This window comes from Anoplophora glabripennis, unplaced genomic scaffold (genome assembly GCF_000390285.2).
Source record: "Anoplophora glabripennis isolate ALB-LARVAE unplaced genomic scaffold, Agla_2.0 scaffold80, whole genome shotgun sequence".
Taxonomy (NCBI): domain Eukaryota; kingdom Metazoa; phylum Arthropoda; class Insecta; order Coleoptera; family Cerambycidae; genus Anoplophora; species Anoplophora glabripennis.
In genome coordinates this window covers 687,925-701,547 of record NW_019416401.1, presented here as the reverse complement: position 1 = coordinate 701,547, position 13,623 = coordinate 687,925, and the positions used below count along the sequence as shown (strand labels likewise).

Below are 13,623 nucleotides of genomic sequence, written 5' to 3'. Positions count from 1 at the left end.
CCCACTCACAATAAGGGAATCCGAATCCGCTCTTGGGCCCCTTATTATACGTCCTTTAAGGCAGTTCCTTTCAAAGGGCCAAACAATGTTCCGCAGCCAAATACGAGCCCGGTTCGCCAAGGTTTGATATTTCTGATAATTGCAAATAAAATTCCATACACACAGCGAGGTTCCCAGCGGCTTTGAAGGTAATCATTTTCAATTTCGGTGTCGTGCCGAGCCGCAATTTTAGAATTGAAACGGATCCGTGTGGGTAGAAAAGTGCTCGCTAATTTTTAGGAGTTCAAAGCGGCTCGACTGGAGCCGACAACAAGAGTCCCTGCGTTTTACAGCGTTTGGTGGCTTTATCGTATCCTCTACCGGTATATTTGTGTGTTTATGTTTTCCCACACCCGTACTTTCATCGATTACTTAGACATTTACAGCAAATTGATATTTTAAAAATATCTTTAAAATATTAACAGTCAAATAATACAACATTTTCAAAACATTATGAAATATTTTAAAAACTATTTTTTCTTCAAAAGTTTATAACTTCAAAATTTTGGAACTAAAAGATTTTTTTTTGAAGCAAGCAAAATTGCGCCAAGGCAACTACCTTGATGTATAGCTCGTTCGTTTCCGGATACCCTGTACATTAAAGAATAGAGGCTGGTTGACTTTGGGTTACTCAATAATTGCGTTATTCTCAAAAACAAAGATTAGTTTCCTGCTAACAAGAATGCCTTTGGCGAGTACAATGAAATTTTACATTATAGTACAAGATATAACCTGTAAAAAACCTCGCCTCAAAAAAGTTTATTTCGAAAAATGTAATTGAGAGAGATACTAATTAATGACCTTTAGTAAATGGCCAAAAACTAACAAAATTGACATATTTTATAACCATCTAAAATTTCATTCTAAAACATCATTTTTCGAANATGGGAGAAAATTATTTTCCTCTTTCAACCTGTAAATTTTTTCAAATAATTTTCGAGGTTATATTTCAGTCTATATGTCGATTAAAATATTGAGATACAAGGTGTCAGAGTTACAATTTTTGTTTGTGGATGGTATGGAAGATGTGGCTGAATATTATTAATATGTTGCCAGCCAGTAAATACCTATGTCGAGAATAAACACTCAACAAAGCGAAATGACAAGCTTTATTAAAGAAATACCCATATACCAGACATTTAAAATAAAGCTAATATGAACAAGGCGAAAGAGTTTAAAGCTTAACAGTTTTTAATCTGAAAAAATGGAAGCATTTCCGTTAATCTGCGTTTCGGAAAGATTTTAAGCTGCCGCAAGCTGCTTACGTTAATTTGAAATTCACGTCCGGTAAAGTATTGGAAAATTTTTAAGATAAACGTTGGGAAGAGAGCTTGCACGGCCTGTAATTGTATGTAATATTTTAGTAATTTCTGAAAATCCTAACGTACAGTTCCAAAAAAAGAGAAAAGTCCTACTACTTAAACCTTCATTAAACAAAAAAAATACCTTTTACGTATTTAGTCATCATTTTTTCTGCGTTTATGGCACAACTACTTGAACTTGTACGTTCAGTTACACTTTCATCACTAAAACAATCGAAGGCGGTATGAAACTAGCGCAAATATATAGAAACAAATTAATTGGCATGATGCACAGCATTTAATAGATTTAAATTTCATACAGGGTGGTTGATAGTAACTTGGTACCGGGTACGTGAAATATTCATTTTAAGATATAATTCTGTAATAGAAATTATACAGTGTGTTTTTAAATTAAGTAGCAAAAAGGGTACCAGTGAATGTAGAGCCAAAAATAAGAGGATTGAAGTAAAGGAAGGGGTTGAAATTCACATTTAAATTTTTTCTTTAACATGAGGAATGCTAGAGACACGAAACTTGGTGTGAGCCTTTTATTAATGAAGAGACAACTTTTCAATATTTGTTCGATCATTGGCGTATTTTATAAAGGAGTGAAACAGTCAACCCCATTGCAATATTTTATTAGAAATTTTTTATATGACGCAAATTATTTATTTAAAAATATTTATTGGGAAGACTGATTTATTGCGCAATATTTTTGCCTCTTGTAATTTTTCGATAAAACCGATAGTTTTTTAGTAAAAAAATTAGATGCGTCATCGTTCACTAAAGGGGTAATTGCGAAAATTTGTAAAAAAAGTAGGCGGATGTCATAACAAATAAATTGTTATTTATCATATTAATAAATTGACACATTCTGTCAACCAATAGTTGAACGATGAAGCATCTAATTTTTTTACTAGAAAACTACCGGTTTTATCGAAAAATTACAAGAGGTAAAAAAGTTGCGCAATAAATCAGTATTCCCAATTTAAATAAATAATTTGCTTCATATAAAAAATGTTTAATAAAATATTGCAATGGGGTTGAGTGTTTCACTCCTTTATAAAATACACCAATGATCGAACAAATATGGAAATGTTGTCTCTTTATTAGTAGGATGCTCATACCAAATTTCGTGTCTTTAGCATTCCTCATGTTAAATAAAAATTAAAATGTGAATTTCAACCCATCCTTTAAAAGGGGGTGCAAATTTCATATAAGGTATTTTTACTTCAATTTACTTCAATTTTTGGCTCTACATTCACTGGTGCCATTTTTGCTACTTCATTTAAAAACACACTGTGTATAATTTAAAAAATATGCAACTATGAGATATATTCAATTTTGTGAAATATAACAAACATCTTATGATTTATCACGAAATCTGGACACTTGTTTGAGTAGAAGTAAACAAAATAAAGCAGTACTCTTACCGCCTTGTCTCAAGGTGGGGTTCTTGGTGCGATTAATCCCCAAAACGTTCATTTAAAGCCAATATTGACTCCCTTGTTTATATAATTTCTATATCGATCTCCTACGATAAAAAAAATTGCGACGCAAGGAACGACCTAAGCATAAAATTAACGCGTGTTTACGTTTTTCCCTGAAATATAACAGTGACTCACGTTGATGAAGCTAAATTCATTTTTAAGAAGGATGTGCGGTTCGTGTAATACTGCTGTTGCATTATAAAACAAAGCGGTGCACTACAGGCGAGTTTAATGAAAACAACAAAAACACGGCGGGAAAAAGTACACCGACCTTCATTACTGGGGTGCTGCAGAGCTCGAGCAGATGAAAAAATTTAATCACAGCAGACAGCAAGGCGGTTTCTCGTTTCGGAAAAAGGATAATCGTGTACGTCTTGGGGCAAATCGACCGGTAGGTTATCGGAAAAATCCCAGGAATATTCCGGTTTATCCGCTGAAAATTATTTACAATTTTCAGTATTAAAGAATATTATTAAACTTAAACAGAAACTTGATGGCGTACTAAAAGTGTCAGGTAAATAAAAAATCAGAAAAAAATTATTCATTTAAAAACTTTGTCAGTAAAAAGAAGCTGCAAAGTTATATTTACATTTTTAATCCCAATATTTTTTCACAAAAAACAATGGTCACGGGTAGCCATGACCTTGAATTAGGAAATTTCGAGTCGTTTTTTTTCTAACGTACTCTCACGAAATCTATTTCACAAAAAAGGGTCGTTATAATCCGTTAACAAATTAAAGAGATACAGGGGTTATTCGTTATTCCTTAAATTGTACAATCTGTAAAATTAAATTAAGCATACAGGGCTTAACAAACTTCCATAGTGCATAGAACTCTCAAAAATAAACATTGTTTTCTAAACGGGGGAGTTGAAGTTCTGAAATTTTTTTTTTTCAATAACCGACTTTAGGGATGCTTTATTTCTTTTTGATTATTTCCGTAATGATACGAATTCAACGTCCCTTCTAATCACTGAAAAGTACTAAGACAGCTATAAGGACCCTCTCCTTTGCATTAACGAAGACAACTACCTGAAAATAACGTTGCAATAAAATTTAAAAGACATTTTAATCCCGATGAAATTAAGCTCGATTTCACGGGCTGCAAAGTAAGAAGAGGCAGTAAAAGGCTGTCAAGGCAATGATTGAATGGAAACAGATCGCTGAAACTAGATTTCCACTGTCTCCTTTTGCGCCGCTTGAGGTCGATGGAGATAATAAGAATTCCAAATAGACTCTTTTAGTGTGACTTCACAATATTTAGGCAAGCCGCAACAAATTGTCATAGTTGAAATTGTAATCTGACCCTTGTGTACTATTTACATAGATACAACTATAAAAATGAACCCAAATGAATTTATCTTTACAAGGATTTAGAAGTATTTAAGAACAACCAGCAGCTGTTTGGTAAAATAGATACACTAATGTGCTTAAAATTGACAAAAAACGATATAAAAGAATATTCCTAAACGTAAATAAAGTAAACATTTAACATTAGCCGTGTTATTTCTAATGCGCATGCTCGGGAAGAATAACCTCATACACAGGTGAGACCTTGTCGATATGTGATCGCCGTCGTCATTAGCGTACTGTCTTTTCTTTTGTTTAATCTTGGCATTTTTTAGTTCTACTCTAGTATATTAAACAAGGTTTGAAAACGACTCTGCACACGAGCGAGATCTGTTGGTGGACCCAGCCGAAGGCGAGGTCCACAAGTCGAGCGAGTGTGCAAAGAGGTTTTCAAACGAGTTTTTTACGATACTTTTTATACGACTGCAAACAGGGACCACAAAAATCTAATTTTAATTTAAATCGTTTTTATTAGTAAAATTGCCAACGCATTAACAAAATAAATTAACTACAACTTTTAATTTAACTCGTTTTTATTAAGAAAATTGCTAACGCATTAATAACAGAAACTAATATTTAATATTTATGGTAACATTTGAACATTTCTTCAAGGTTACGCTGGGAAAATCAGTATTATTGTGCACCTTGTTTTCGGTAACAGAGAATATTTTTGGTGTCGTGTTTTTAGTGCAGTTTTTCAGCGTGCGGTCGTTGTTTTCTTGTTGTATTCCAGTAGACGATCGTTGTTTTGGTTCTGTGGCAGCAGAAGACACTGAAGACTCTATCTTTTTCGAAACTTCCATTTTATTTCTCAAACAGTCATCAACGTAGCCTTCGGCAACTTTACTGGATTTCCACCCTCCATGGCGTTTGAGGGCAAGCACATTTGAGCCAGAATTGACTAAAATTGTGGCCGATGAACGCCAAAAACAATGTCCCGTGTAACTTTCTGGATTCTCTAGCATCAAAAACTTGGCGATTTCCCTAGCCATGTTTCCAATTTTGTTGATGCCAACGTTTTGGCTTGAACATTTTCCGTTTTGATAGTTTAAAAAAACCTGCCTGTCTTCAGATTAGGAGGACGAAGAGCACAGTACTTTTTTAAGATAGTGTAAAGGTTTCCTGTAATTGTAAAACACCTTGGCACCATTGTTTTTGTATTCTTCAGTTTAATCAGCATAGCACTGCCGAAATCTTCTTCTTGGCGTCTTCTATTTTGAAATAACATAATTCTTCCCTTCGACATGCCCCAGATAGTCCAACTGCCACCACCGCCTTGATAAGTAAATATTTGTCGTCTGATGCTTTCGTCGAAAACCGGCAAAAATCATCTTCTGTGAGGATTTGGGACTTCTTTGGAACGTAGTTTTCGGATTTTCGTTTGATTAGCGCTTGCAACTTTTATAGCTTCCAAGATCTATGTTGTGATTGGCACTTAACGTTGACTTGAGCATCGAAAAAATCGTCCACAACGTCGAAGATTTATATTTCTTAGATAGTTCTTCAAAAATACACCATTACTGCGCTTTCTGAGAAAGTTTGAACATTTTTGGCTAGTCGCCCGTCGCCCGTCCATAAATCGGCTTAACTCAGCTTCATACCTGCTTCTGGATTTTGTGGGCAGCAGTTCCGAACATATTTCGCTTGCTTTCTGTAAAATCTCTTCAGAATCACACATTTTCACACCCAAACTTCGGGAATTCAACAATTTTTGAAGTATCTAATCAACAAAATAAAGAAGCCGTGACGGTTGCAATGAAACTCAGCCAACTTGAAACATTGCATAATTTGGGTGACAACAAACAAAAATCACAATCTGGAGACGCGTGTGCAAAGATGACATAACCGTGTGCAAAATGTTTAGCACACGGCGAGTGCAAAATACCGTTTTCAGAGCGTGTTTTCCGTGCGCAAAACCCCCTTTTGCAAGGCAGTCGTATAAAAAGTATTTTTTATTGTTTTTCTTGGTGTTGTGCTGTATCAGAGTGTTTATAGAGCGTTTTTTTTCTTTAAATGGTTTATTATAGACGTACTATTAACTATAACCATACTTTTCTTGAATAATATCCTGTTGTGAGGCTACTTGGCTTACATGAAATGCGCATGCTCAGTAACAATAATATAATTTTAGTTTATTAATTACTATAAAAGTCAATATTATTCTATAAGTTTAAATATACAAACCATAAAATGTCAGAATAAATATTGGAAATGATAACCTCCCACCATTACACAAGACACAGTGTACTGAAGTATTGATCCCCTCATCCAGGTAAAAATTCCTGGAGAATTTTAAATTACCGCACACGAATCAGCAAATGAGGTTTCTCACTTCTTAAATATCATGCACAGGTGTCTTGCAAAATAAACTTATATGTATACAAAGATCCGTAGGACTTAAATCGGATGTTCGAGGTGCTCAAAGTTGAGGTCCACCACGGTCTATTAATTAAAAAACTATTATCTACTTTTACTAAAAAAAAAAACAGGAACGATCGGATTTGATTGAAATAAATCAGTGCCCGTTTCAATATGGGGTTTTATTTAAAAAAAATTCAACGAGAACCACCTCCTTTTCCGCACTAATTTATTATACACTCTCTATATTATATTTTTTGAAATTACTAGGGAAGGTAGTCGGTAACGCCTAGTTTTTCAATGACACTTTCCACATTCGATCCGTGTTTCTCGGTTGCGGGATTGCTGTATAGCGCGGCATCGTCGAATACATTGTTATGCTATTACGAGCGTTCTGAGAGCTTGATTGGGATATTTACGGGAGCATTTACTCAGCCGGCAGTGTATGGTAGAACCGGACGTTTCGCCTTCTTCACGTTTCAAATAATTATTACTAGAGCAAGGACAACGGTACACATCTATAGAATAGAACTTTAGACAGCGGGCGATGAATCCACTAATACCTTTAACACACTAAAACACTTAAAATTTGTGCCGCTTTTCGTAAATAATAATACGTAACAAATCTCACACTCTCAGCAAAAATAACTATTAAAAAGTTAAAAAAATTCTGAACAATGTACTCGTATGCTCTACTCCTTTTAGGGCCAATACTTCAGCCAGTTCAAATTTAAGCCCAATCCGATCGTATTCCGAACATTTACGACGGTCAACGGAGGAGGCTAGCCTCCCTGTTCAATTGAAAAGCCGTATTTCCTCTAAACAACCGCTACTACCAGTCGACTTCGCACTTGGTATGATATGACGGAATGGTAAACGGGTAAAAAAAACTTTAACGGTTCATTTCGGTACATTTTTATGTTAGTTTTCATTTTATCAGTTTACGAGATGTTTGTGAAGTGTCTTAATGTAGTGCAAGTGCGTAACACTATAAGATAGTTAGAGTTCTATTAAAGATACTTTTTAAACACGCTTAATTTTTGAAATTATAACTTCCCTTATGTTACATTAATATGTTTTTAAAATTAAATCTAAAGAAACATAGATACATTTTGTAAAAACGTATTTCCCCGCCTATGGCTTCTGACGTCAAAGATGAATCATGTGTACCACTTCCCGTGCTTTAATAATTACACGTTTTTAACCCCTAATGAGATTTACACGCCTGCTGTTGTTTTTTAATGTGAATTTCTGTTGGATCATTTAATAAAGACATGAAAACTGCCAAATGGAAGTCGCGGCTATATTTGGTCATGTTTTTGAAGGTCCACCGATTAACGGGATTTTAAATTGGTCATTTGGGTGAAAATGGGGCCATTAAGAGAATATTTATTGTCCCTCAAAAAGGGGAAAAATAACTGGAGCACCTGCTGCCCGAAACAACGAAGTTGAGATTACCAGTAAATTCGCAAAGCCAGAAATCCTGTGTGCACATCGTTTAACATTTGTTTCGCCTACGTATTGAATACAGACCTCTGTGAAAACATAGATGCGAATACATAGAGTGTAACTCTTGTCTACGCCATCACTGTGCAGCACCCGAGCTCAGTAATAAGGAGGAGTTTGGCAATTGAAAATTTAGTTGTTAAACTTGCGTTTTTAAAAACTCTTGTAAAAACTGAAAATCAAAATATTATTACAGATTGTTATGAGAAAGATATAACTACTCATAATAGAATATATTTTTTAATTTCATAGTTAATAAATGGATTAGCTTAAAACAGTATTAATGAAGACACATTATTTTTGTATCGTTCAGCCGAGATATCTTAAACTAAGCTAAAATAGCAACAAAATTAAACCGCGATTGATACGCACGAAATGGAAACTATTATGCGATGCATACGCCGATTCTGTGTGAATGTGTGTCTTTGGTGGGTATTACCATTCAATCCAATAGCACGTTTGATCATTATTTACACAATTGGAACATGCAAGTTGACTTTACTCTTGATATCGTGTGACAACAGGGTAGTAAACGGGCAAAAAACAAATGGTTAATACCTTTTCATTCTATTACGAGTATATCTACTTTTCAGTGACAGCATACACGATTTTAATATAGCAATCTGCTAAAAATATTCTGTTAAAATTATTACGAAGAAGAAATGGTTATGGAATGACACATTTACACAAGAGGTTTCAGACAAACGAAAGTGCCCAGCATATCTCTAAAGTTTGTGTATTATTTGCGTTATTGATCCTGACGGTTCCATTACATCTCCTTAAGATACATATTCTTTGTATATATTTCATTTGTAAAGTGTTACATTTCATCACATTTGAGAAAGAGCGCAAAAAAAACAAAAACTGTTGGATACAGAACAGACAAGTTATGCTGCGGTTGAAATATCGGTAGCATTTACTGAAAATAATTGGAAAGACACAGAATTTTAATAAATAAATCTACGAAATACAAACAAATCACTCAAATACCAGCGAAGTAGAAGCGTCTCGTACTTTAGCGTCGTGTGGAAAAAATATTGTCGATTTGAGGTATGTATACTGCCAGAGCAACGTTATTATCGTTATAACTTCATATAATTTTACTGATTTTTAGAATCTTTACAGGCGTGTTAATGGAAAATTTAATTTTCTCCCACGGAAAATGGAAAATCTATAAAAAGAATTACGTTGTCACAAAGGAAGAATTCAATTTATACTTTTTTTTTCTGCTGTCGCAAATTGAAATTTATTGCCAAGCTATAAACAAGTTTTGCGTATAGACTCATAAAATATAAACGTATTTTATGGAAAAAGCATTAATTTAGGATATTGCCAGTAATTTATTTTAATAAAAGGAAATCTGTAGCAGAGATTGTAGGTATTTATGATCGATGAATTAAGATATTAAGGATATCGTTTGGTTTTCGACAAGGAAATAAAGTAATCTTTACAATTTGAAGAACATTCTAAAAAAAGGATACCTATACCTGAGGAACATCACGACCATGGGCTCTGTTAACATGAAACATATTAAAATACTAAATCCACTGCTAGCCCTAATGCCACAAGTCAAAATTTAAGGCGATGATCGCTGCATGACCTCTACCATCATAGGAGGTGTTCGAACGTCAACTTTGGTACCCAACAACCCATTAACCAGATATCTGGCATCGCGTATGCTCCAAATTTGTTTCTTATTCCATTATATACATATAACTGTAAATGTAAAAAAAGCAGCAAACTGTTATCCTAATATTGTCAAAACATTGTCGAAAATTTTCAAATCCCTTTCCTCGCACCTTGCTCCTTATATCTTTTTTCCAAACTGGTCACGAGTTTCTGGGCCTGCGGCTAAGATCTCACATCAACTTTTAAGAAGCTTCCAAACTAGGAGACCTCAAAAGTCAAGCTCTCAGTAGCTTCCAAATAAGGGACCTACAGGAAATCTCAAATTTGTACTTAGACAAGGCAAAATATACAAAAGACAGAGATATACACACTAATATGCTCGAAGTGTCAAAAGCATTTTAGTACTGAAAGTCAATTGAATGCCTTAAAAACCAGTACCATTTATCTGGGTGTATTCAATGTGGTTAAAGGCGAATAAATTAGGGCATGATTGGAATCCTTAGGCAGAACATGTTGCCACCGATGGATAATAATAATTGCTACACTACAAGTGTGATCAAATCAAGTTGTAAATTTGAGAACAGGTGGATGATTTAATTGCGTAGCATGCCTTACACCTCTTATGTATCCAAGAAACAATAAAAATCGACCTTTCTCAGTTCACACGTTTTGAATTTCCCATAGGATGAATATTTAAACAAGTTGTGGGTGTCGGTAATCCCGCGCACCAATTTTGTTCCGTCAAACAATAACAAGGTTTGTTTACAATTCACCGAAGAGCATTCGTATTATTACAAAGAAATGTTCTAGAACAGGTAATGCACCTTGTGGAGTACCCACCCGGTTTCCAAGTGATCTAGAATATTTATTAAAAACAGTACACACACACACGTAAAAGTAGAGGTGAGGAACTTCTGAAAATTGAAGTTCAGTAAGCTCAAGCTCTAAAGCAAAATTTAGCTGAATACCTACAAAAAAAAATTAAAAAAATATACATATATTATTTATGCTAATTGCAAATATTTTATATACAGGGTGTTTTAGAAAGACCTCCCGTAAATACAGGGGGGGGGTTGTACGTTAAAAAATAAGAATTTCTTGTCTTATGGACTATATGTCTATCTCCTCTTGTTTTCGAGATACAGAGCGACAAAATAAAATTTTTTAAATAGAATTTTTACGAAAATTTCTAAACGGCGTGAAATATTCTTATGAAATTTGGTATTCCGGGGTTTTAAGAATACCAAATACGCTGGACCGGGCGCTAGTTATGCTATATTCCTATTACATTTTAAGTTTAAATTTTTTTAAGGTTACGTTTTTTACCATTCAGACTCCAATTTCTACTGTACAATTTTATTTTCTAAAATTAATGTACTCTTGTTAGAACTTCCTAATGTGGACGGTTTTCGAGAAAAAAGGCTTTTAATTGTGATTAATTCAGCTATTTTTTCTAATGCCTTTGTTCAAATAATATCTGATGAATATGCCCATCAACCTTTTGTAATGTATCCTTGATAAGTAAAGAAACATCGAATTTAGAACTATTTTTATATTTCAGTCAGAACTAGCATTAAACATCTGCTGATAAATCGAAATACGTCTTTGATCTACTGAAAATTTTTTTTTGGCGGTCATTAAACTTTGTAATATAGCATAAATTCCAGATGTTTAAAACAATTTGACATGGATTTTTATATAATATTCTTATGCTGAGTAAGATCAAAAGCGTGTCCAAACATCTCACAACACTAATGTCGATAAAATGTCAAATACGCTCGTTCGCGCCCATTACTCTAGTACGAACCTGGAATGTACGATTTAGTGTCGGACCTTGGATCAAAACGTATGTTTTATGGTAATAAAATTTTACTCCAACTTAAAAAAAGTTTTACAAAACAATAAACTTTTCTCATAGAAACGTGCTTCTTCATAGATAGCAAAGCAAGAAAACTCATGCTATACTTTTTCTAGTGGAGGTGCTTTGGAAACATATTAAGGTGCTATTTTTATTACTTTTTAATTTAAGTTTGCATCAGTACATTTTTTTTGATTAACATTATTCAAAACCAAATGCATGAAAAAGATGTCAAAAAAACACTCTAAATCAGTTCTTCCCGATGCTTTTACCTGAAATTTTGAGAATTCTGATAAAATTATTTCATTGCAAATACCAAAGTAACTCTATACAAGGTGTTTGTAAATAAGTGCTAAATATTTTAGGAGGTTGCTGCCGAAGTTATTTCGTGAATAAAAGTTCACATAAAACGTAGGTCGAAGTATGCTTTGTTTCAGAGATACCTACACTGTTTAAATTTTAATTTTTTATTTATTTTTATTAATTATTTCAAAGAATTTTAAAGGTCGAAATTTGAAAAACGCTTTAGAGGAATAAATATGCATTTTTTTGGGGAGATCCGAATATTTTTGCTTGCACCAGTGGCGTTCGTGCGAGACCTTTTTTAATAAAAAAAATTGTACTCCACTGATTTTTCCCGGTTTTCATATTTTTTTAGAAATCCGCTATCAATTCTGAATGAAATCGGTCGCTTCAATTTTTTCGTAGAATGCACCGTTTTTGAGGAAAAAAATTAAACATATTTTATTGCAAGCTATGCACTATTTTTTATTTCTATTGATACGTTATCTAGTAGGTTCCTGTCAATATTTCTAAATAAAATACATCAAATTTCGACTCAATATCTTTAAAACTTTTTGAAATAATTAATAAAAATAAATAAAAAATTTAAATTTAAACTGTATCTCGGGAATGAAGTATATTTCGACCTATGTTGATATGAACTTTTTTCACAAAATAACTTCGCTCGGCAACCATCCCCTAAAATATTTCGCACTTATTTACAAAAAAAAAAACATGTTTACAGCGTGACTTGTTTCAAATAGAAACACCATTGTAAAAAATATTTATTGTCTGTTTTAATTAATCCGTTGTTTTTTGAAAAGTCGAGTTTCAAAAACTCTATTCACGTGCAATTTGAATTTATTTTCAGTTACCAAAACCAACTTATAATTTTTTTCCATTATCTAATTTGATAAAATTTGTCCTAGCGATTTTATTATTTAAAATAAATTCAATAAGCAAAGAAAATGTGCATTAATTTGCTCTTTGTAAAATACCAGACTTCCGCTCAAGGAAAAACTAAGAGAGGGAATAACTGAGGCAAAATTCCACGTATTTAAGAAATGTTAACGAAAAATAAATCGAGAGCAATGTAATAAATAAAGAAAATAAAAAGATTTGAGAAAAAATTCAAAAAATTTTGATTGAGGTTGCAATTTCTGTGTTTTCATCATTTGCAATTTCTTTTTATTCGTAAATTGTGATTGACGTTAGGTCGTATGCTCGAATAATGTACTGATTGATGAATATGAGATGTTGAACTTAAGATGCGTTGAAACGAATCGATGTTGATGCTTGAAAATATGTTTAATGACTGAGATCTGCTTACAGACTATTTACAATAAAATAAATGTTCTACAATTTCCCTACCTACTAAGCCGGGAAGGGTTTACCCATCCCTTGGTCAGGTACCCAGTTCTTAAGGCTTGTTTACACGGGGACAGTAGGTAAGTGGTAACTAAATTTTAAGTTACTGCTTTTTCTGTAAGTGCTGTTCGCACTGGTAAGTTCTAAGTTTAGTTGTTGGTAAGTTCTAGTGCAGTTTATACAGGGTGTCTCATAATTAGCTGCCAACCCTTAATAGGCCGATTCTATGATCAAAACTAAGTAAAAAAGTTCATATGAATATGGGTCGGGAAATGCTTCCTAAGGGCACAGGGACCCATTGAAGAGGGAGGAATGGAAATCATTTTTTTGCAATATCTCTCAATCGCGTTGTGATAAATGAATGAAATTTGGTATACACAGCTAAATTTTGATGAGCAATTTGATGGACTAATCCATTTATTTCCACAAGGTCCATTGGGGTG

At 33.6% G+C, this 13,623-nt stretch overlaps 1 protein-coding gene across 2 annotated transcripts in view; it reads right to left on the bottom strand.

Annotated features, from left to right (window-relative positions):
* LOC108917578 (sodium/potassium/calcium exchanger 3) overlaps positions 1 to 13,623 on the bottom strand; it is a 38,602-nt gene that overhangs the window by 22,797 nt on the left and 2,182 nt on the right. Inside the window, exon 1 of one of the 2 annotated variants that reach the window (XM_018724262.1) lies at positions 1,486 to 1,550. The exons of the other annotated variant lie outside the window; for it this stretch is intronic. Coding sequence (XP_018579778.1) covers positions 1,486 to 1,507 — 22 coding nt within the window. The 5' untranslated portion in view covers positions 1,508 to 1,550. Of the gene's footprint in view, positions 1 to 1,485; positions 1,551 to 13,623 lie in introns of those variants that run through there. 2 annotated transcript variants of the gene reach the window in all.